The sequence below is a fragment of the Nasonia vitripennis genome, chromosome 1 (genome assembly GCF_009193385.2).
Source record: "Nasonia vitripennis strain AsymCx chromosome 1, Nvit_psr_1.1, whole genome shotgun sequence".
NCBI classification, from domain to species: domain Eukaryota; kingdom Metazoa; phylum Arthropoda; class Insecta; order Hymenoptera; family Pteromalidae; genus Nasonia; species Nasonia vitripennis.
Window position 1 is genome coordinate 16,338,830 of NC_045757.1, and position 23,228 is coordinate 16,362,057.

Genomic DNA, 23,228 nt, shown 5'->3' on the forward strand with positions numbered 1-23,228 from the left:
TTAGCCTCCGCCATTTTAAGAACAGATTCATTTTCAAAATAAACATATATGTTTACGATGCTAATAATTATACCTATATCTAATTATTATTAGTATAATAGCAAAAAAATATATGATCCATTAAAGAAATACAAATTAGATATAACATTGTTAAAAGAAAATGAGACCAGAATCTTAGTTAAAAATTAGTAGGATTAATATATTACAACTCAAAATGAAAATGTCAATTTATCGAAAATAAATTGATAAAAAATATAAAACAATTTGCAAAAAGATTGCCAAATTCGATCAACCGTCATGATACGTAAACGATTCGTCAGCTGACAGAATAAAAGACTGCAGTCTGTAGTCGTTCCCTGCTCAGAAATCTGAAAATAAACCCGATCTCACGCATCTGGTGTACTTACTATACGTATACGTATTGATGCTCCACTCCGTCAAAACTATACGTTGCCAAAGAGTGCGCGTATAGGCAAAAAAGCGATACTAAATATCCGCAGGTGCAGCTGTGTGAACAATATATACAATAGCTCGCACATACACGCATGAGAGCCTATCGTCAAGCGAGGAATCGCTCGTGACGACAATAGAGCAAAGAGGAGGCGTGGAGCGCAACGGCTGCTGTTTTTCGGGCATTCCATTCAGCTTTTCCCGCAGAGCGACACGACGTCGGCTGTGGGTATATTGATTCCTGAGAAAGAGAGGATGGCTCGCTGAAGTTTTAGTGCTTCTGCTGCTCGACTCGGCTCTGAACTTGCGAGGGAGAAGGACTTCGCGGAAGGTCGCGCGAGGAAATATATTTACTGCGCGTCTCGTCTATTCGTTACTTTGTAATACTACTATACGTCGTCATATCCTGACTCATAATAACAGGGTTCTCTATAATCTTCTTTGTGTTATCGTGAGGATCTCGAGCTTCTTGACAGCTGATCTTTGTGTTGACTCCCAGTGAATGGAAAGTTACTCTTCAGCTCAGCCGTACCAAGTGTGATCACTGACCTTTCTTTGCCATACTTTTGAGCAATTTTTTGGGATAAATCTCCGGACCAAACTTCATCAACATGGACGCAGGATTCTCTTCGTACCACAACGGTGGTCCCACAAGGGAGCAAGACTTCAGCAGACTGGCCCAGACCGTTGGCACGTCGATATTGAAAATATCGCAGAATGGTAAGTTGCTACAGCTTACAAATTGAAATCACATACTTATCTCAGCTATCTAACCATTTGTGTGATTATTAACTACAGTGTCTTCAATGCAAAAAATGGTTAATCAACTCGGCAGCTCAACAGATTCGCAAGAACTACGGAATCAGCTGTAAGTTATGCTTATATCCAACTGAAAGATTTTCTCAACATTATTGATTGCTTGCATTATCGATTTGTTTGTTTGTTTGTTTTTTTCACTACTAGCCATCAAATACAACACTATACTCAGCAACTTAGCAAGGATACAAAAGGAAATCTCAAAGAGCTAGCTGTTTTGGCAAACAGTTCTGGTTCCAACAGTCCTGGGGAACAGCGACAGCATAAAATGCAGAGTGAACGCCTCCTGGATGAGTTTCTTGCAGCTCTTAACAATTTTCAGGTAGATATTGCATCATATATTAAAGAATTCACTTAACTGTATTTGTGGTAAAAAGATTGATTGGCATTTTAAACTTTTTAACAGAGTGTGCAAAGGTCAGCTGCAAGCAAAGAAAGAGACATGGTTAAAAAAGCCAAGTCCAATGTTGGTCTAGGACCATTTGGTGAGAGAAAGCAAGAGACGCTCATTGAATTACAAGACAACAAAACTCAAAAACAAATTCAACAACAACAACAGCTAGAAGAGCAGAATATAAGAATGCTAGAAGAACAAGAAGCAAATATTGTAAAACTTGAAGTATGTCAAGGTTTTAATTTTGAAAAAAACTAAAAAATTATCAGTTTTTTTTTGTGTATAGACTTATTTATTTAATTATTTTTCTTCCAGACCAATATAAACGACGTGAATCAGATATTTAAAGAACTTGGCTCTATTGTTCATCAGCAAGGAGAAGTTATAGATTCCATTGAAGCATCTGTTGAGAGAACAGAAGTATTTGTTAATGAAGGCTCTACACAGCTTAGACAAGCATCCACCTACAAAAATAAACTGCGCAAGAAGAAGTGCATACTGGCAGTAATTGGTGCCGTCATTTTGTCCATTCTAATTGGGATCATTGCTTGGAAGAGTTCCTCTTAGAGTTAATAAGTACTTGACCACTTTTAAGAATTTTTTATCATGTTGGTGAGTTCTGACATGAATAAATCGTGATCGCTTTGATAGTTGGCGAGCAGGTAAAGGAAGATAACAAGCCATAAAAGTATAGCGAAATATAAGAAAACCAGGATTGTTGATTGTACAACCAAGCAAGTGCCGCTATTGTTAATGATTCGTGATAATGTTTGTGTGCAAGATCTATTTCTTGTTAATGGACGAGGAACAATTTGGGTGATGCCTAGCGTCCATTTGTACTATACGTTTTTCGTCATGCATCAATGGAAATACTGAAAATTTATTGCTAAGTTAATAATTTGAAAAATCAAGGGGGCGTTTGGATGGAAATCTATATTTTTAAAGCAATATTTCATTAAATGATGCGAATGCAATGGTTTGTTAACACAATAAATGATTCATTAGATTTTTTTAGTTCATTTTTGAATTTAGCCACTCTTTGATAAAGTATTTTAAATATTTTTAATGAATTTCAATGATATCTTGTGGCTGTTAGAAAATTAAACTACTTCATTTTTCTTTGACCATAATATTCCCTTAAAAAATGTATTAAAACGTCAAATTTATTTCACTGAAAAGATCATGTAAAACGCAAATATAAATGTATTGATTGAAAGTCAAGATGCAGTAATGAAGTAATGTGCAATACTGTTATGACTTCACAGGTCAAAGCACAATAATTGTAAATGTGTTACTTTGACAATGCTTGATCAGTCATTCCGAAAATTAATTTAAGACTTCTGATTTAACTCATATACTTAGCTTTGTAACCCATTTCTGAAAATGTGTATGTATTGTCGTACTATTGTAATTATCATTATTATTATTATTATTATTATTATTGTTATTATATTACTTTTATTAATAAACAAATAAAGTTATTTTAATTAACATTTAATCTAATAAGTTAATGTTGTCGAGTAAATTATTTACGTAGTCAATCTTAATTAATGCGATAATCTCAAAATTATTCTTATTTGCGACGCGCTTTCTAAAACGGTAAATTTTATAAAGCATATATTTGTTTGTATGTGCTCAAGTACACAAATACAATTTTAATAAAGAAATAATAAGTATTTTAAAAAACGTTCTTAATTTTGTTTATTTAAAAGAAGTGTAGGTACGTATCGAGATATGTAATAATTAGTACATATCTATGCACAAACATTCATTTTGTGATTTTGCGTAATAGAAATATATGAAATTTTATCTAGATATTGTATAGTCTAAAATTAGATAATCAGGTTTTTTAAATTTTACGAGCCTCTGCCGCTGTGTCAGCCATATTGGACACTTGCTCTACCTTCAGTCTCATAGTTCAACTACAATCCAGTGGGTGTCATAAGAGTATATGTTTTCGCGAGAATATTATTATTATACATAGGAATTTACAACGCTCTATACTCATACAAATGTCAAATCGTCGCAAAATCATATCGTCGAGAAATACTAAGTGATTCGCATCGATGAGTTCAACGTCGCGTTCTTCATGGTTTGTTATAGTGTAATTAATAAAGAGGCAGCACATTGACGAACAATCTGTCAAACGGGCACATCCAAAATGTGGAAGTTCTTCTTCACTATCGTTCTTTTACTGTACTTCACACAGTGCGAGGTTAGAATTTTGTTTTGAAACATTTATTCCTAATGGTATTTTTTTATCATCAAGTTATCACGTGAGGGATTAACATTTTGCGAAGTTTATGCACGAATTTGCTATATAACATAAGCTATAAAGACTGGCATTTGATGACTATATCTTACTGGTACTATTACAAACATCTGTTTTTAATCACTTGATTGATTGGATTTTAGGCATCATATGATGATAAAAGATGCCACTGCATATGTCCAGACATTGACACAGTTCTTAACAGAACTACATCAGGTGACAAAAAAGTATTAAACTTCATTACAAATGTTCCAGCTGATAAATGGTAATCTATTTTAACTTTTCCTGTATATTATATGTATCTACTTCAATACTACTTGGAAAATTATTAAATGTATTGTTCTTTTTCTATGAATGCAGTAATTGTGATGATGTAGTTGTACCCAGAATCGGGGATCCAATAAAGGGCAAAGAACAAATATTTTGTCCTAGATGTGATTGTAAATATGAAAATAGAAATACTACGATTATTAAGGTAACGTTTATGTAAAAGTTTAACATAGTTCACTATTAAGTTGATTACAAAAACTGATTTCTTATTGCTAATTTTCTGACTTTTATTGCAGATTGTAGTTATAATTGTTATATGGGTTATATCCCTTTTAGTAATTTATATGTTATTCTTGATTTGTTTGGAGCCATTATTAAATAAGCGATTGCATAAAGCTGCTGGAAATGTTGGCTACCAAGAACACAATAATGAGGAGGTAGATGATGTAATTTTTATACCAATGAATTTAATGCATAATTAACAATTAAAGCACATAGATTAGCACCTTTATAATCAGTACTCTATTTATTTCTTGCTCTATGTGTATAATTTCTTTGCTTATTTTGTAATTTTTTTTTGTTTGCTCCCTATCTTTGTAAATTTACAAATAAAATAATTACAACAAATTATTTTTTTTTTTTTTTGTACTTTAAATAATTTTTATCATCAAATCAGTAGAGAAATTTTTCATTTCTTATACTCTATTCAAACTTTTATGTTATAGAAGTCTTCATTTAACATTAATTGTTCAAATTTTTATTAATTTTATATTTTTATGCAGGATGATACCTCGGTCCCACCTGGAATGTCACATGCAATGGGTGTCAGAGGCAATGTATTGAATCGCGTTGGCCATCAACAAGATAAGTGGAAGCGCCAAGTTCGAGAGCAGAGACGTAACATTTATGATCGTCATACAATGCTTAATTAATGTTGTACATTAATTTTTTCAATACTCTTAAATTCTCTATACATATTCAATATTCAATGAATTTGTGGGAAACATTTTGAAAACTAAATAATTAGTTATAAATGTTTCTAATGATATTTTTAAATTTAATTGATGTAAATATTTATTATCGTTTTTTATTTATTTTAGCTGAACTACGAAAATGAATATAAATGTGTGTATATATGCATACAACTATGAATTAGTAAAAATTATATATTTTGACTTTCAACATAATTGATTAAGGGAAAATCATTTTTCAAATAAAATTTTTTTGAAATAATCTGTGTCAATTTTACATTTTTTAAGGTTGAAGTGCAGTATTGATAGCTTTCTTTATTTCATCATAAAAAACCAAAACAAGTGCACCACCTGTTCCTCGTAATATGTTTGAAAAAGCTCCTTTAAAAAAGGCACTTGGTCCTTCTGTCTTAGTAATCACAAGCCAGCAATCTAAAGTATTTTTATACATCTTTTCAGCTACAGGTCTACCTGACTGCATCATCATTCTTCTGCGTACAGTATCAAATGGGTACGATATAATACCGGATACTGTTGTTCCTGCCTTAAATGAAATATTTTACTTAGAATCTAATGGATTCGGAATAAAAAATTATTCACAAGGTAAACATACCTGAGCAATCATAAAATTGATAAGAAATGGTGAATATTTTGGGTCAGGAATATATGATGATTTCACTGTGTCATACAATCCAAAGTAACTTGCCCTGTATATAATGATTCCTTGAACACTAACATTGAAGCCTCTATACCATCCTATAAGTCCATCTGACTTGAAAACTTTTACTAAGCAATCAGTTGTTCCTTTGAATTCTCTTTTATCCCCTTTTCCAACATCTGCACCCAATCTGTGTAAACATTATCATGAAGAGTAAATCCAGAAGAAAAAGTAAAATATTATTGCTTGTGTATTTAACGAACCTGGTTCGCGCAAAATCAAGAGGATAAACAAACAGAAGTGATGTAGCACCTGCTGCACCTCCCGAAGCTAGGTTGCCTGCAAATTGCCTCCAAAATTCATCCTTTGGCACACCGTCCAAAAAGATTGCTTTAAATTTGTCTTTAAAGGCAAAATTTAAAGCTTGCGTTGGAAAATATCTAATAACATTGGCAAGGTTGCCTCTCCATAAGCTAAAAAACCCAGTTTCTCTTGGTATACGAACAAGAACATCAATGATCCCTAGAAGTTTGATGTTTTATTATGCATTATCTCACGATTACTATAATATGTCTATTTTATTTCAAATTTTTTGCAAAATTAAGGTGCAAACTTAAAATTTATCAGCGAAATCTGATAATGCAAGAAAATAAATGAAAGTTTGTGTTCAACTTAATCTTTAAGTTTAGTTCGTTTACCTTTATATTGCTGATCAGGTCTTATTTGCTTTGATGTGTGTTGTACTTGAAGTAATAGTTTTACACGTTCTATTGGCGCAACGGCCGTCTTTCCTACTGCAGCTGATATTCCTCCAGCAAAGAAATCTATCAAGAATGACTTTCCTATACTATCTGACATTTTATAAGATGATGTGTAGCGATTATAGTAAAAGTAATCAGGAATACAATAATAACATGTAACTATTGTTGAGTTTTAATCAAACTATATTTATTAGTCGAATTGTGAAATTACAAGCTTATGCTAAAATATTCTGGACAGAAGCAATGTATGGACTAACTACATTGATAAACTGTCCTTTTTTATTTTTTTTTGTGTTTTTTGACAAGTTGTAAGTATAATTTTTGTCAACATACTTCAGACTAGTGATTTTTTGTTTTGATCATTCTTCTACATAGTGCATATTATTTGATAAGGTGTAATATTATAATTAACAATGAAAATTAATTTTTTACTTTTATTCTATACAAAGGAAGCAGGTTTTTTTATTAGAAAAGATATAGCGACTCTTTAAATTTAGTTTTTACTTTATTTTTTTCAAACTTGAACTCTTTACTAGAGTGTAAGGCTTTGCACACTGGGCTTACAAGTTCACAATTAAGTTGAGATATTTCATCTAAACTTACAATAGATCTTGCACGTAGAGCTTATAACTCACGCTATGTCCTAGTTTATGTAAACAATATAAAGAAAAATACAGTAGCCTTTTATTCTTTACATAGAAAATATACTTATGTTTAACTGAGTAATTGTGTGAATTTATGTAAGCCATGAATCTTGGAGACTAGAGAATATTGACACCAACGACACAACATCCTGGGCGACTTTTTTGGAGTACTTTCATTTACTAAACAATTATAAATAAATATTTATTCAAGGAAAGACCTCAGTAAAAACGTGAAAAGTAATATATGCACAATATTGGTCTCAATATACAATATTACGAATATTAGTAAGCTTGTTAAAAATTTTCAATTTTTACTAACTATTTTTACATTTATGAGTGTAATTTTTTAGATCTAGACAAGTATTTAAAAATATTCAAAAAGAAAAATTTTTAACAAGTATACCGAAAACATTGCAGATAATATCACTGTAAATATCATGAATTAATAATTATAATAATACTTCATTAAATTTTACAGAATGTTGGATGATGTAATAATCACCCGAATTAAGCAAATGAATTGTCTGAAATAAGTCTTCATTAATTATGACGTTTATTAATTTTTACAAAAGTTTTTCCTTGAGAAGGTACACTGAGTAGTAAAATACTCGAAGGAATGATATTCGGCACATCTTGGCATTAAAGTCACACTCATGCAGATGGTAAAGTCGTTGCTTCTCATACAGTGATTCTTTTCTTTGTTATTGAACAGAGAAACTCTGTTAAAATTTTGTTTTTGCCTTCGCTCTCAATGCCTTACGAAGGAATGCGAAATAAAAATCTTTTATATAAAACGATACATAAAAATAAACATTCAACATCAAAAGAAATTACACGAATTGACAAAAACTAAGTCTAGAAATGGTTTACGTTTATATACAGATTCATTGTCATTGAAATTATTGACAGTTGCATTTGGATTTATAAATATTTTTTTCTTGTGCAGACAATATTTTTCTTCATTCGTTTAACTATGAGGAAAATGACATTAGTTGTTAAGTATATTCACGAAATTATTGATTTCATGGAATGCGGTTGGTATACACTGACATTGAAAAAGTTTGGAACATTAAAAACGTGGTGGCAGTAGAAGTATTGCAATTATTTTTTGTAATAATCTTAAAATTATAGAAAAAAGGAGGCTTCACAACATAATAAAGAGAGAGGTTTCCCTTTAGTCTTTGCGAAAATAAGATATTCATACTTATTTTATTTAATATATTTCCAAAGTTGTGGATGATTGTATGTGAAAAAGTAAGGAATTTAATTTTTACCCCAATGATCCCCAATAAGTATTGATATTTCAGTTAAAGATCTTATTCTTTTAACCACGTCTAAATTTTGTAGGCTAGATTATTTTTAATTAAAACAATCACTGAAACAATTATTGATACTATTCTGGTATTAAAAGATGAAATTTATCGCAAAGGTGTAGAGAAATACTTATGCAGTAAAGCCTACAAAGTTAGTATGCACATTAAAAACTTGCCACGAAGAAATCTAAAATAAAGGAGTTGCAAGAAACATCCCTCGTCTCGAAAAATGCATTCGAGGCATATTGGCACTGCTTCTTTACGCCGCGTGTACAGACACAGACTGAAAATAAAGAGGAAAATTAGATTTTGTAAGAAGATGTTTGCGTTATCGAGCACTAGCGAATTTTCTCTGGCGTTATTGAAAAGCATTTTCGGCAGCTAGATGGGTTAATTCAGTGGCTTCGTACACATACTTTTGCAACATCCACGCCGGTCATATTCTTAACAAGCTCTGGAACACGAGATACAATATTCAAGACTTCCTCGGTCAATTTTTCAGCTCCGATTGCTCCATTGCCACTTGATACCATGGTAATCTTCTTCGCTTGCGAAAGCGGAGCAGCTACCTCGGCGGCGACCTATTAGCAGAAATATTCATCATTAATATTCAAATTCAAATAAGTTTTTTACTTACCGTCAAACTAAGCGGAAACCAGATACTCAAAACACATAGATAGTTTTATATAACGGTCAGTTTACCTTTGGAAGTGTATCCAGCATCATGTCAATCATAGCAGCGCTCTTGTATTCATTCCAAGCAGCAGCCTTCTTGGCCATTTGTTCTGATTCAGCCTTAGCTTTAGCCTCAATAGCATAGGCTTCAGCTTCTCCGCGGATTTTGATAGCTTCGGCTTCAGCTTCGGCCTCCATGACTGTTCTGAGTTTATTAGCTTCAGCCATCTTCTCCAACCTTGATAAATCCAAATAAAAAAATTCAATCAACGTATTTACAAGCATATCATTTTCTACACTATTGTCACTGACAAGATTTGTTATAAAGATAACAACAGTCATAAAATATAGCCGCACCTGTATTTTTCAGCATTAGCTGGGCGTCGAATCGTAGCTTCAAGTTCCTTTTCCCGGCGCATCATCTCTTGCTCTTGTACAGCAATCTCTTGACCACGCTCAACAACCTTAACTTGCATCTGTTCTTCCATAATTCTCTGCTTAGTTTTGGCTGCTTGAAGTTCGAAAGCCATCTCAGCCTCTGCTTTCTAATGAAATGGAATTAAAGTTTAATTTGAGCGATGTAAAATAAGTATGTTATCGAAAAAGTTGTTTCATAGAAGTTATGAAAATATACTGGTGAATCACTAGATATACATATTGATACGTACATGTATCACAATGCATTATCTATTTCCTCCATCATACAAATTAAAATAGTTATCATTACTCTGTTTCTTAGTATAATTAAATAAAAATTACCTTCGTCTGAACTTCCACGTCGTAAGCAGCCTTCTTGAGTTCGAAATCTCGTTGGGCCTTGGCGATCTCGGTGTCGTTGAGAAATCGAGCGGCCATCCGCTGCTCCTCGGCAATAGCCTCTCGGATCTGGGCATCTCTGCGGGCCTCAGCCTCTCCGATTCTTGCGTCTCTCTTGACCTCAGCCGTTCTGGCCATACCTAGTGCCTTCAAGTAGCCCTGGAAAGAGGAAAACCGAAATTTTGAAGCGAGTAGCCGCACTAGCAAATTCGTTGACGTTTTATCATAATAGTGATACACGATTAAAGAATTTACTTTAAGGCTTTTTGCAATTGATTTGTTATTTTTTGCAAGCTTTGATGTAGGTACATAGATAGATACAGTAGAAGAATAATACACAACGAATATTCAATCTATATAATATAGATTAAGTGGTTTTTTGTCAAGATACTGTGGTTACATTTTTTAAGTGGATTTTTTACAATACTTCAATACTTTAATCACTGCTCATTTAAGAGAACATAAAAGTTAAAGAATCACAATTACTATGTATATTTAAATGAATTACAATTAATATTAAATTCTTCGTTATCTGAGCATAATCACTACATGTGTTATTCAAATGTTGTATCTACTAGCTTTTTGTGATTATGTTTGGATGAATTATATAAATAATTGCTTGGACAAATATATGAAAATGAAATTATTATTTTATGGAAATTTGAAAAGATTTTCCAACTATTTGTTTGCCTCTGAAATGTTTTATTGCATAAAAACGTGTAGAAAATTTTGTAAAATTATATTTGATTAATATATGACGAAAATAAGTAAGTATAAATATTGATGACCTGATGACTTTTACATCCTCTTTGGATGATTGCGATAAAAAAAAAGTTTACACAAATATGACATTTATAAGACATGGGATTGCATTCAAAGCAAGCATGGAAATTGGACAATGATTACTACGCATTTATTAGTCTCTATCCCAAGCTACTGAATTACTGTGATTTCATCTGATTTATACAACTATGAAAACGCCAGTGCTCTGAAATATATAACTAGTGAAAAACAAAAAGTTAACATACCTTTGCCCCCTGCAAGTAGCAAAACAAAAACGTATTGTATATTTGTAATTGTGAATAAAAAACAGTAAGAAACACTTAAAAATAGCTACTTGTATAAATTAAATGAACCAAAGCTGACTTTTTGCTCATACTTAAAGGGGGACTTATTGCCTTTTTATTTTAAGCTAATTGCAGATTTTCTACTTAGCAGTATTAAAAAGGGGTCTTAAAAAGTTTAATGCTACGCCAAATATCTTTAAATTTTGAATAAAAATTCGTAAATGATAATGAAAAAATGCAAGAACTTACTTCTTCATCTCGAATATCTTTTAATGTATATGACACTACAGTTATGCCCATATTGACTAAATCACTGCTAGCTACTTCAAAAACTTCTTTGCTGAATTTCTTGCGGTCTTTGTAAATTTCCTATATATTGAACACAGTAATGGATTTATGAATTAATTTTTTTTCTACATTTAAATAAAACTTATGAATGTGCAATGAGCTTTGCCATACCTCAACAGTCATACTGCCCATAATTGCTCGTTGATGACCTTCTAAGGTGACGAGAGCAATGTTGTGGATTTCATCTTCTGTTTTTCCTAAAAACTGTTCGCAAGCTGTTGACAGCATTTCCTCGTTTTGTCCTTGTATTTTAACCTTCACAAAGAGTTTTAAGTATATTAGTTTTCATTATTTGGTTAATTATGCCTCAACATTTTCTCAAATATATTTTATTTACCTGTGCGATACCAGTAACTGATATGGGCACACCTTGCGAAGTATATACAGTGGGACTTTCGACCTGTAGTGTCATAGTGTTCAGAGAAATTCTGGAAAATAATATTTTTTTAGTGTATTGTATTTCCTTGACATAGAATCGCCAAGCACAATATGAATCTCTATAGTCTCTGTGAAGTTCAGTTAATTGATTGAGCTATGACACATATTGATCTTAATAGGAATACTTACTTCTGAACTTGCTGGACAATTGGCCAGACAAAAACCCTGCCTCCGGGTACTAACAGCGGTTTGCTGTAGCAACATCCTTAAAAAAATAAAATTTCTTTAAAATTGAAACTTAGGCATACTATTTGAACACAGAAATTTTTGTATGCACATGAAGCTTTAGTGGTAAGAGCACTGCGTAAGTTAAACTACAGATAATTGTTTCTTATGTAAAAGCATTGCTTATCATAGAAACAGCAATTATACTTTGCATAATTATCAAAGCATGTATCTTTTCTTCTACGAACAGAGTTTATCTACTATGAACAATGTCTTTACAGACAAATTTTTGTTCTTTTTAGTTTCTAAAAAAAGTATGCATCATAGCAACAACGTATAACTTTTTGCAAACTATTTAAAGAGTCATTAAATGATTGGAATGCAGCAGCGATACTAAGTGTATCCATAGTTTATTCAATTTAATGTAGAAATAATGTGCGCATCAGAGCTTCAAACAACATTTGGACAATAGAGGTTTTGACTATTGGGCAGAGCTTGTCCATTATAATTAGAATTCAAGCTCCATCCATCCCAGTCCAGTGAAGGCCTTTACTCCACTATACCTAACTCCTCCAAATAACAAGCACTGTACAACTCCAACAAAATCAATCAAGTGGAGCCGCAACTGAATTCGTCGGCTCAAAAGAGCCGCCAGCGCTGTTCACACAAGGAAATTACAAAAATAAGCTCGCAAATCGGCTCCTCCCTGACGCTCTGGGGATTTCCGAAATCGCTTAGATACACAATACACTCAGCGGCAGCAGCAGCAGCAGCCGTCACCCTTCGATGCAATAAAGCAAGCAATAGTTGACGGCATCGAGTAAATCGCACCCACGTCGCACATCGACAAACTCCCTTCGGTGGCTCATGTATTTACCTGAGACGACGAGGGCCTCGTTAGGCCCGCAAGTAACGAAGCCGCAGGTGTTCATAATAACTGTAACAAAAACAATGTGCAAACTGTAACGACAAGCTGCACGGAGGCACTGCACGCGCTACTATAGGAAAAAGGAGGAGACGCGCGGCGCGACGACGACGCTCCACTATATAATAATACGCGACTGGCTCGAGTTGCGAGAAAGAGAGAGAGAGAGAGAGAGAGAGAGAGAAGAGATGCGCGCGAGGCAAGGGGAGTATATATAGTCATCGGGTCAGGCTCGCGCGCGTGTGTGCGATGCGGGGAAAACCCCTCGTTACACCGCACCACACTCGCTGTATATCTATACGTATAGAGCGTGTATGCACGGTTAAGTAGAGTGACTATGACGAACTCCCTTTAGATTTTTCTCTGGTTTGCCTCTCCCACTACTCTCGCGCGCCCATCGTCGCCGCAACTCCACATCTTGCGATGCGATCAGCCAAGTGTCACAATTGGGTTTACTGTATACAGATGATATATATATATATATATATATATATATATATATAGCTTTAAAGTATACAGAAGCGCAGTAATGCGGTATCTATCATCTATTTAGATATAGTGCGGCAGGCGCCGGCGCATAACGTTGCGAAGCTGCCTTTTTTAACGACCACAATCTCACGTAGGCTATTATTTTTCGTTCGTTAGGGATACTTTGCTGAAGTTGCCGAATTATAATTCTTTACTCAGAATAAGTTATTACGCGCACTTGTTTAGCGCCGCTATTTTTATTTTGAATATTACGTCGTTGTCGTCACGCGCGCTTGCGTTTTCGTATCATCAAATATATACTATTGCTATATTAGTACCTAATAGATTAGATATACAAGCACTCTATGCGCGATAAATTTAATTAAAGAAATGAAGTTGACATAATCTTCGCGTAAGATCAATCTACGTGGAATTTTATTAATTATATAACTCGGTATTATTAATAATAATTAGGATATATGTGTTGTAGTACTTAAATCAGATGATTTTCACTGCTATGCAGTGTATGCTATTTTCGCTCGGAAACTCCGAAATGCATTTTGGAGCAAGCGACTTACTCCATTATACATATCGGAGCAGTCGTTGTATGAATCAATATTTCAAAAATAATGGCATCGTAATTATAAATTCGTAAGACAAGTTTTTCATTAGCCTTTTTTCCTTCTCGAATTCCTGCTTCTCAACGAACTGCAGGAGCTTGGAGGTCGATTTGGCGAGAACGCGTAAGGGCTCATATTATGAATACGAGGCATAGCTGGTATCGCTGATTGACAAACTATGGGCTGGAAAGTTATGTCTCGAGTAAGTCGAGGCGTTTGCTGATGGCAGCCACTGGGAGGCTTCTCTGATGCACTTGATGGATTTTCCATGCTCTCTGCTTTGAACTGTAACTCAATTATAATAAAGAGAATTCGAGTGATGCCAAGGTCTGGACATTCTTTCTTTTGCCTCTTGTGATGAAAATGATAAAATTACTGAACTATAACTTGAAGTTGAATTTTTCAAACACTTTTTGTTTTCGTTCTATATTCTTATTTACAAAAGGTCTCTTTTCGCAATCGAGCTTACGTATAAAAAAATTATATATGATTTCTATACATCATTATTTTAGTTTCCTAATGTAATAATACTCTAAAATCTCCGAAATTGTTTTTTAAATCTTTCGTAATGGTAGTCATCAGTAGCCTTTTCGTCGTTATCTTTGCGTTTCTCTTTAGAGTGCGATGCTTGGGCTGCGTGCCTTTTTGCGGCGGCATCTTGTTTTCGTTTTTGCGCGTCTGCATCCTCAATATTAACTGCAACAGAAATAAATTGTTATAAACTTATGATATAAATTATAAAAAATATTTGTATGCAATACCAAGAAAAATGTCATACATCTATTATGCTGTACAAAATTCACCGCCATATTTGTAGGCACGAATTGCGATGGTCCGTCTTTTTTCCTGTGTCTATCCCATAAAAGTTTTAACTTGGCTTCCTCTGTAGCTTCAATATTTCGAATTTTAGCTCTAAAGAAATAAATAAATAAAACAATATTAGAGTTAGTTTAATGATTTAAATAAAAAGAAAATATACCTCAACAGCAGAATGACTTACTCTATACCAAGATCAACTTCAGGGATACCAGAAAGCATTTGATTAGATAACATCTCTTCACTTTTATGGGTAGAACTTTGTCTCAAATGTTCAGGTACTGCTTGAAGAGCTGCTTCTTCTGGAGAACAGTATGTTGGCTTATTTTTATTTGACTCATCCTCTTTTTCACCGTTATTTTTATTTTTTCTTTTTGACAGTTGTTCCTCTATATATTTAACCCTGAAATAATAGATGTACATTGTCAGAACATCTACTTCTACAAGAATTAAATTGATGAATAAAATATTTACATCTCTTCATCTTCATCTCGCTTATTTGTCTCTGCGTTAAATTGAGTACCAATGCCAGTGTCATAGGCATCGTCTTGCTTGCTGACATTTTTCAACGCTGCCATATTTACCATTCCACCAGTTTTGACATTGAATGGATCTGACTAAATTAAAAAATAATAAAATTACAGACACGTACAAAAGAAGCTTGCAATATTGTTTTTCCAAATTGGATAATTAGTACTCACAGCAGCTATTGAATCATTCACAACTTCCCCCAAAGCTAATCCAGCGATGTTTACGCCTTTGGGCCTTTCCCTCAGTCTTTGCAGCGTTTTCAACTCCTCCAACTTTGACCTTTGACAATTAAGAAATTTTCGATTGAATTTAAATGAAGTTCTTTAAAAGAATATGAAAAACATTGTATGTGAGGGTGGAGTTGATCTTACCTAACCCCTGTTTCTTCTTCATCACTGTTGCTTTCATCAGATGATGCACGTCGTTTTCTTAGAGGTTTGCGACTTTTCTTTTTAAATTCAATTTTCACCGACGTTGTTTCCTCGGAACCCGACATTGTTATTTATTTATTTTTAAGTTTCAGATCAACCCAGTAACTATCAATATTAGCTTGGATCACGGTATAAAGCATATCAGCACATCAACATCGCATCGTCAGAAAGAACTGTGCGCCTATATGTCTACACAAATAAACATATGACAACCTAACCTCAATTGGTAACAGTAGGGGGGCAGTGTACAATATAGTGTATGCTGAGTGTATTAGGTACAATATTTACCGCCACATTGCGGCATGCTCTATACGAACCTATATATATGTAACTGTGCTTGCCATATATATATGTATACACACTTTATTATAGGATAGCCTACATATTTATTACTCTTCTTAACAGAAAAATAATGCTTCTTGAGCAAAAACTTTAAAGCAAGCAATATTCGTTAAAGTTAATTTTAATATCGCATGTTTTTTCAAATATTGTCATCGTATATTTACATAAATTTTGTATATTAATCCGAATAAGAAATTTTTAGGTTACGCGGAAATGTTTGAAAACGTTTGCATTTTAGTTTTTAAGAACGAAATTTTTCAGTAAAATAAAATTGCATTTTCTTTTAAATGCTTCAATGATTACCAGTGTTAAATTCATCAACTAAACTGCAATTTCTATGTACATTTGTTATCATGAGGGCCTCATGTGTATTTCAAAAGCTGAAGCTAAGCTCTAGCTTGCAAGTCAGATGGGTATGATATAAAAATTTTAACGATTAAACATGGTATACATTACTATTTTAAAATTTTTTTTCAATTTTAATCTATCTCAAGGTTACTTCAAAACCTCAATTCAAACTCAAAGATGAAGTAGAAAATGCAATAGTTGAAGAGAAAATAAAACCCAGAAAACATCCTGGAATCATAAAAAATAAATTGATTACTTTACCTGATTGGATTGTTCAAGCGATGGATGAAAGATTTGATGGTAAGATAGTTCAGCATTTTGGTAATTGATTATTTCAATTTCAAATTAATATATTGATTATATTTTAATAGATGCCGATCGCACAGATATTTACAAACAGCGTAAAATATTTCAAAATTATTTATTCAGTAGAAGATTGCCGTTGGAAAAACATGAATTACAGGAACAGTATCTCTCCATTGAAAAAAAAATTTTACAGAATAAAATAAATGATCAATCAACAGAGGAAGAAATAGAAGAAATGCGTAAAGTGATTCAAGGTCAGGTTAAGCATAAGTTGAAAGAACATGTCTTTGCTTGGAAGCCAATTAACTACGACAAACACAGAAGTTTATTGTACATGATTGCACGAAGTACAGCAGAGTATTCTGTATTACATAGAATTTTTGAAGAAATCAAAATTAGAGATCCACATTTTGATCCTCACACAATGTTTGACTTTGGATCTGGTGTTGGGAGTGTATTATGGTTAGTAGATCAATATTAATGCAAAATTCATAAAAAATAATAATTTATGAAGATTTTTTTTTACATTGAATTATATGAATACAAGTTGATAAACGCGATGTTGTTATAATTTAAGTAAAATTATATTACTATATATTTCTCATGATTTTTGATTATTAAATTTTGATTTCTTCATTTTTCTCAAAGGGCAGCTAATACTCATTGGAAGAATATCAATGAATATTTGGGCATTGATATTTCAAATGACATGAATGATCTTTCAGAGAAAATTATGTCTTATTCACCCAAAAAGATAAAAGCCCTTCTATATCGTCAATATCTTCCAGTGTCTAATGTAAGTATATTTATTAAATCTTATTAAAACCTGAATAAATGATAATTTATGATACCAATTTCAGCTTAAACATGACATCATTGTAAGTGCATATTCTCTTATGGATTTACCTGATACAAAAAACCGTTTGGATGTCATATCTAAATTATGGAGAAAAACAAGTAAATATTTAGTAATTGTTGAACAAGGAACAAATGCTGGTTTTAAGGAAAGTAATTCTTTTTAATTCTTAACTTTCTACGATTTGAAGAATAATTCGATTTTTTTGCAACAGTTGGTGAATGAAGCCAGAGATTTTGTCAAGTATATGACAACAAAATATGATGTGAATTCAGACTATTTCACTTTTGCTCCTGTAAGTTTTAATTTATGCATTACCACAAAACTTTTTGAACCTTTATCGCTGTTCCAGTTGCTAAAATTAATTTACTTACAATAATATCTTTTTAGTGCCCTCATGAACTATCTTGTCCACGATTCATAGAGGGAAAAACACCATGTAATTTTTTAGCACATTATCATGGTTTACGATTAGTAGGACCATCCAGCCCTCAGACTGAACTTTATTCTTATATAGTTTTTAAAAAAGGTAATCAAAATCATAAATTAATTTAGTCAGTTCATCTAAGATTAAAGAATTTTCCAAAGTCTACACTTGATGTAATGTAAATGGCAGGTGAACGTTCAGAAAATGATAATTGGCACCGTCTTGTACGACCCACTATTATTCGCTCAAAACATACTAGATGTCAATTGTGTACATCAAATGGGAAATTAGAGCAAGTTGTTTTTACAGCATCAAAATACGGAAAGTAAGTAATTGAATTGTGAGCTTGTGGGTAATAAGTTATATTTTTTATTTTTTACTAATTTTATATCTAATTTATCTAAATTGGTTTAAGTTATAGTTTTGTGAATAATATTTGACCAAAATGTTTAATTATAGTTAATTCACTTTTAAATAACATAAGTATAATCATATAAATTGAAAAAATATTTGTTTTAGACCTTTGTATCAATGCGCTAGGGTAAGCAGTTGGGGGGATCGTTTGCCTGCAGATTTAATCAATCAAGATGATCAATCAAATAGTACTGAAGAACAAAAATTGAATCCTACTCTATCAGAAGATGATACAAATTGTGAAAGTGTAGAAGATAAAGTTGAGGATACAAGCAAGAAAGAGAAACTGATATACTCAGAAGCTCCTGTTTTTACAAAAACCAATGAAAACTTGTAAATTTGTAAATAAGTCTTTGTAAATATATAAATTTCTAATCTTTCATGTATATTTTACTTACCTTATTTTTTATTTGAAAGAAAGAGTAAGATCAGGGGCGTCTTTGTATAGAGGCCTAGTAGGCCCAGGCCTAGGGCCCCGAGGTTCTGGGGGGCCCCGAAATCTGAGAATTAACCCAATAACCCTGAATAACCAAATATAAATATAAAACGTTTACAACAAGCTAAATAACAGACCGTGTCGAATCACAGATAATACGAAATAAGCTTTAAGATATAAACCAGAACCATTTTTGAGAAGTGTTATATTATAAATATAAAATTTGAATTTCTACTCTTGACTTCGAGACCATGTTACTAAGATGCCGCGCCGATAACGAGTAAGTGTATATCGTATCTCCCTACGAAGAGTAGCACTGTTCAAATTTCCCGTCATAAGTATCATAACTCATTTGACGCATACTAGACTAGCACAACTCAAAATATCCCGCGAAGACTAGCACAACTCAAACTTTAAACAACGAATTTCTATAAAAATTTGCCGATTTTTGCGAAACTTTTCTGATGAACATTTTTAAATATTCACAATTTACAACTTTTTACCGAATTTGAACTTGTTATCACAAATACAAAAATTTTTTACAAACTTTTTTTAGAAATCTTCTAAAATTTCCGAAACCTTTTAAAACTTTGAAGTTTGTCTGTCTTTGTCCAAGGTTTTCATGAACTTAACAAAAAAAAAACAAATAAAAACGTAAAATTCTCACATTTTAAGTAATATAAAGTCGCGAGTCGTGCTAGTCTTGACGGTATTTCTGAACTGTGCTACTCTTCGCGGCAAATCGTGAGTTGTGCTAGTTTTCGTTTGAAAACGTGAACTGTGCTAGTCTTCGTAGGAAGCGACGATATAGAATAGCTTGTTGTTGCGTATCCGCATATATGCGGCGTCTCACGCACCGCAAGTTGCAAATATCAAACGTAAATACTAAAATAATTTGCAACTATAGAATTTAATAATTGATTTATTAAAAAAAAAACTACATTTTTTTCTTCCTTTTTTTGTTGCAAAATCTGAGATTAACTCTTCAAATGAAATAAAATTTAATACATCAGATTCTATATTCATAGCCTATACATACTATTCTTGCCTGGGATATTTAACTTTACAAAAGGCAGTTCAATTATTATAAATTTATTTTTACTTACTCGTTACGTATTATATTTTTCTAAATCAGGCATTTGAATGTAATATTTCGATGAAATTTTGAGGGGCCCCGATACGATCTGGGCCTAGGGCCCCATGAATCCTAAAGACGCCTCTGAGTAAGATAATAATTGAAACGTATTATTTATTTAAATAATTTTTGTCTATTTTGAAATACATTTTTGATTTTCAAAACTTTCACATAATCAAATAGTACATTAATTTTTTAATATTGTTTCTTGAATTTCTTCTTTACACATGCACAACAACCATTTTTGCGACTGGCTCCAGTCGGTTTTAGATACTTGACATTGTTAGTTTTTCTGTCAAAACATAATAAATATCCTAATCAGTGGTTATTTAACATAAATATATGTGTGTATATATATATGAAGTTGGAGAAAATATCGAATTAATAGTAATCTCACAATACAAGTTTTCATTTTAGCGAAAGAAAAAGTAAGAGTTAATGTTTTACAAAATTCATCAATTTATGACAAAGATATTACTATATCTTTATATTATATTTTTATTTTTTTTAAATACCGAGACAGCATTGCCTATTTTTTTTACTTAGTATAGTAAATATATCTAATGGGGTTCTGCAATCTTATTATTTACAACGCAAAAATATATTATTAATCACAACAAAAGCAATAATATTTTACAGTATGTTTTCGTTATTTCAAAATTGTTTTGGCGCAAATACTGTAAAATTTTGAAAGCTGCTTGTCTAAAATGGAGTTGATTTGGTGTTATTTGTTGTTTTGTTGGAAGATACCAAAATGGGCGCATTACCCTTACTTTTAATGGATGAATTTTCTACAAAGACTGTTTATCATACAAATATTCAACGTGTTTATCGGAGTATAGATCCGTGTTGGCAATGTTACTTTTCTTGTAACCTAACAATGAATTGTAAGCAATACAGAAATTAATAATAATAAAGAATAATATGATTTCAATTTTATGTTACAAGCCGTAAACGTAATGTTCTACAGCTAGCTCCCTGGGAAAAAGTGTATACATAATTATATTGACTCTATATAATCATATATCATGAATCATTCTGTATATATAATTATATAAATATAATAGTTTACAGTAAAACATATACATTGAATAATTGTACATAGTTAAGTACACTACCATTAGATAGCTTCTAACTAAACATCTTTTTTTATTATTATTTTTATGTGTTAAAAAACTTAGTTCCAATTTGTTACTAAATTTTGGCAAAGAGTTAGATGATTAGATTACATCAATTATTAAATAATTACTATGCAAAAAAAAACATTAACATAAAAAAAGGAAAAAACAAAATTGTTTTTGGCACACTTTGGCAAATAATCTAAACTTTCTAGCAGTAGTGTATGATTTTTAGATTCAGTTACATTTTTACAATATTTAATTCGATTATATGCCTAATCTGTTAATTGTCTTAACAAAATTGGATTATAAAAATCATATAATTATATACAATTTTTTTCAGGGTCTGTAAAAAATTTTGAGGAACATAGTATATAGATAAAAAAGCAGAAAAAATCACAAAAATAAGATATTTTCAAAAAATATCAATCAATAAGATTTCTTTCAAAAAATATCAATCTCAACGGACGATTTATGCATGACAAGTGATATAGCATGATTACTGCCATAGCACTCATCCTGATTCAGTGTCATTTTCACTTAATGGCACGCACTTGTTTGCAGTTTTTTTATCACTTTCTCTCTGATTATCTTCTGATTTTTCTACATCATCTTTATCTTCCTCCTTTTCTGTCTCTTCATCTTCTTCATCCCTTTCATTGTTTGTCTCTTCTTCCTCATCTTCTTCTTCTTCTAATAGCTTTTTGCGTGCAAGTTGAACAGCTTCCCATTCTCGGTAGTGACCTTTTCTTTTGGTCTCAAAAGCTTTTCTCCTCTCTAAGAATATAATGACGAAAAATCTTTTAAGCATATATGAATCTCGGAAAAAGTTAATAAAATGATATTTATACATTAGCATTGTGTACCTTTCTCTTCTGGTGTCTCTTCGTCTTCTTCTTCTTCACTTGATTCTTCAAATATTTTTGGCTTAATATTTTTTTCCAGTCTAAAGAATTTCATATTATATTATATTAGTAAAAAGCACATAATTTCTCAATCATTAAGAAATATTGGTAGATAAGAATTCTGGCTTTGCAATACCACTTACTTTGATGCTACAGCTGAAGAATCTAAATGGTCATCGTTCTTAGCACCTTCAAAATTGTAGGGAGTTTTGGGCTCTTCAATTTTCATGTGTCCATAATCTTTGTCTGCTGGATGTAACGTTGCTATAATATTCATCTCGTCCCATTTAGTTTCTTTTGTTGCCCTTAAAAATAACAATATTCGTCATTTGTATCATTGTTACGCAAAAGGCTAAATTTATAATAAAGTCAAATATAGTTTATGAAATGATGATCAGACATATCATTATTCAATACTTTTCATACAATAAATACACAATTTTTATTTAAAAAATCACATTTTTCTTCGTCAAATCATAAATCAATCAGGTGTTCACGTCATCAGCATAAAAATCCATCATACATTAAAAGATGCGGAGAAAAAATTAGTCACCTTGATGGGGTCTCTTGGTTGTCAAAACTGCTGGATGTTTTCAAGATTCCCTTGGAGGGCCGTTTGCCGAGATTCTCTGCCATTTCTTATTTGCGAGTAGGTATACAATGTATGTAGGTGTGTACACAATGTTGTCTCTGATGTAAACTTACGATTTACCTGTTACATTCACATATCACAATCACCCTCTTGCTTCCGTATATCACAAAATTGTATTATCTCCACATCACAGTGTATGATTTCTCGATGTTCAATTCACCTGCATTGAAAGCCGGAAAGGAAATCGCGCACGTCTTCTGAATTTTTATTTTGAGAGAAAGGGTAAAGAGAGGAGGGTGAAGAGAGGAGGGTGAAGAGAGAGAGAGATAGAGAGAGAGAGAGAGAGAGAGAAAGAGGGGGTTATAGTGAGACAACCATTCTTGTTCTTGCGGAGTTCTGGATAGGTATGGAAGTCAGAGACAAAGTAGACCAAGTAGATATATGCGCAAAAGCAAAAGTCGATACTCGATCAACGAGACCGTTGCGTTACGCGTATGAGT

General features: G+C 32.4%; 6 protein-coding genes and 1 long non-coding RNA gene across 11 annotated transcripts; 4 read left to right on the top strand and 3 right to left on the bottom strand.

The window, feature by feature from the left end:
- The first annotated feature begins 405 nt into the window (after nt 1–405).
- LOC100122560 (syntaxin-12) lies at nt 406–3,147 on the top strand. Its single transcript, XM_008212810.4, has 6 exons — nt 406–830; nt 907–1,170; nt 1,249–1,318; nt 1,414–1,588; nt 1,673–1,885; nt 1,976–3,147. The coding sequence occupies exons 2-6, from the start codon at nt 1,062–1,064 to the stop codon at nt 2,225–2,227; spliced, it is 819 nt and encodes a 272-aa protein (XP_008211032.1). The 5' UTR covers nt 406–830; nt 907–1,061; the 3' UTR covers nt 2,228–3,147.
- Nucleotides 3,148–3,322: 175 nt separating this feature from the next.
- LOC100119351 (uncharacterized protein CG1161) lies at nt 3,323–5,445 on the top strand. The gene is made up of 5 exons (XM_008212818.4): nt 3,323–3,875; nt 4,076–4,197; nt 4,293–4,407; nt 4,499–4,639; nt 4,985–5,445. Exons 1-5 carry the CDS (start codon nt 3,822–3,824, stop codon nt 5,132–5,134), a joined length of 582 nt encoding a protein of 193 aa, XP_008211040.1. The 5' UTR covers nt 3,323–3,821; the 3' UTR covers nt 5,135–5,445.
- Nucleotides 5,281–14,460, bottom strand: LOC100122585 (flotillin-1). 5 transcript variants are annotated; one of them, XM_016990106.3, is made up of 13 exons: nt 14,125–14,460; nt 12,936–12,995; nt 12,023–12,098; nt 11,793–11,883; nt 11,567–11,710; nt 11,357–11,476; nt 9,984–10,199; nt 9,582–9,769; nt 9,252–9,462; nt 8,962–9,130; nt 6,095–6,221; nt 5,787–6,021; nt 5,442–5,717 (listed from the first exon to the last, which is right to left on the bottom strand). In XM_016990106.3, the coding sequence occupies exons 1-13, from the start codon at nt 14,339–14,341 to the stop codon at nt 5,457–5,459; spliced, it is 2,115 nt and encodes a 704-aa protein (XP_016845595.1). In that variant the 5' UTR covers nt 14,342–14,460; the 3' UTR covers nt 5,442–5,456. The 5 variants fall into 5 exon arrangements, with proteins under 5 accessions (XP_008211037.1, XP_016845595.1, XP_032456838.1 ...); XM_016990105.3 differs by lacking the exons at nt 5,442–5,717; nt 5,787–6,021; nt 6,095–6,221 and adding exons at nt 6,885–8,832; nt 11,069–11,077 and having other exon boundaries at nt 8,966–9,130; XM_032600947.1 differs by lacking the exons at nt 5,442–5,717; nt 5,787–6,021; nt 6,095–6,221; nt 14,125–14,460 and adding exons at nt 6,867–8,832; nt 13,330–13,433 and having other exon boundaries at nt 8,966–9,130.
- Nucleotides 13,485–14,397, top strand: LOC116417623. Its single transcript, XR_004227882.2, has 2 exons — nt 13,485–13,602; nt 14,166–14,397. It is a non-coding gene; the product is annotated as an uncharacterized LOC116417623 (long non-coding RNA).
- A 3-nt stretch (nt 14,461–14,463) lies between the features above and the next one.
- Nucleotides 14,464–19,563, bottom strand: LOC100122598 (telomere length and silencing protein 1 homolog). Its single transcript, XM_031931650.2, has 7 exons — nt 18,941–19,563; nt 15,790–16,038; nt 15,589–15,697; nt 15,362–15,504; nt 15,072–15,290; nt 14,850–14,983; nt 14,464–14,767 (listed from the first exon to the last, which is right to left on the bottom strand). Exons 2-7 carry the CDS (start codon nt 15,912–15,914, stop codon nt 14,604–14,606), a joined length of 894 nt encoding a protein of 297 aa, XP_031787510.1. The 5' UTR covers nt 15,915–16,038; nt 18,941–19,563; the 3' UTR covers nt 14,464–14,603.
- Nucleotides 16,147–18,928, top strand: LOC100122608 (methyltransferase-like protein 17, mitochondrial). Its single transcript, XM_008212842.4, has 9 exons — nt 16,147–16,604; nt 16,686–16,839; nt 16,911–17,307; nt 17,494–17,641; nt 17,706–17,849; nt 17,916–17,996; nt 18,092–18,230; nt 18,318–18,453; nt 18,648–18,928. The coding sequence occupies exons 1-9, from the start codon at nt 16,545–16,547 to the stop codon at nt 18,877–18,879; spliced, it is 1,491 nt and encodes a 496-aa protein (XP_008211064.3). The 5' UTR covers nt 16,147–16,544; the 3' UTR covers nt 18,880–18,928.
- Nucleotides 19,564–19,884: 321 nt separating the features above from the next.
- On the bottom strand, nt 19,885–23,216 carry LOC100122620 (protein phosphatase inhibitor 2). The gene is made up of 4 exons (XM_031923105.2): nt 22,690–23,216; nt 22,280–22,441; nt 22,098–22,177; nt 19,885–22,008 (listed from the first exon to the last, which is right to left on the bottom strand). The coding sequence occupies exons 1-4, from the start codon at nt 22,770–22,772 to the stop codon at nt 21,746–21,748; spliced, it is 588 nt and encodes a 195-aa protein (XP_031778965.1). The 5' UTR covers nt 22,773–23,216; the 3' UTR covers nt 19,885–21,745.
- Nucleotides 23,217–23,228: the final 12 nt, after the last annotated feature.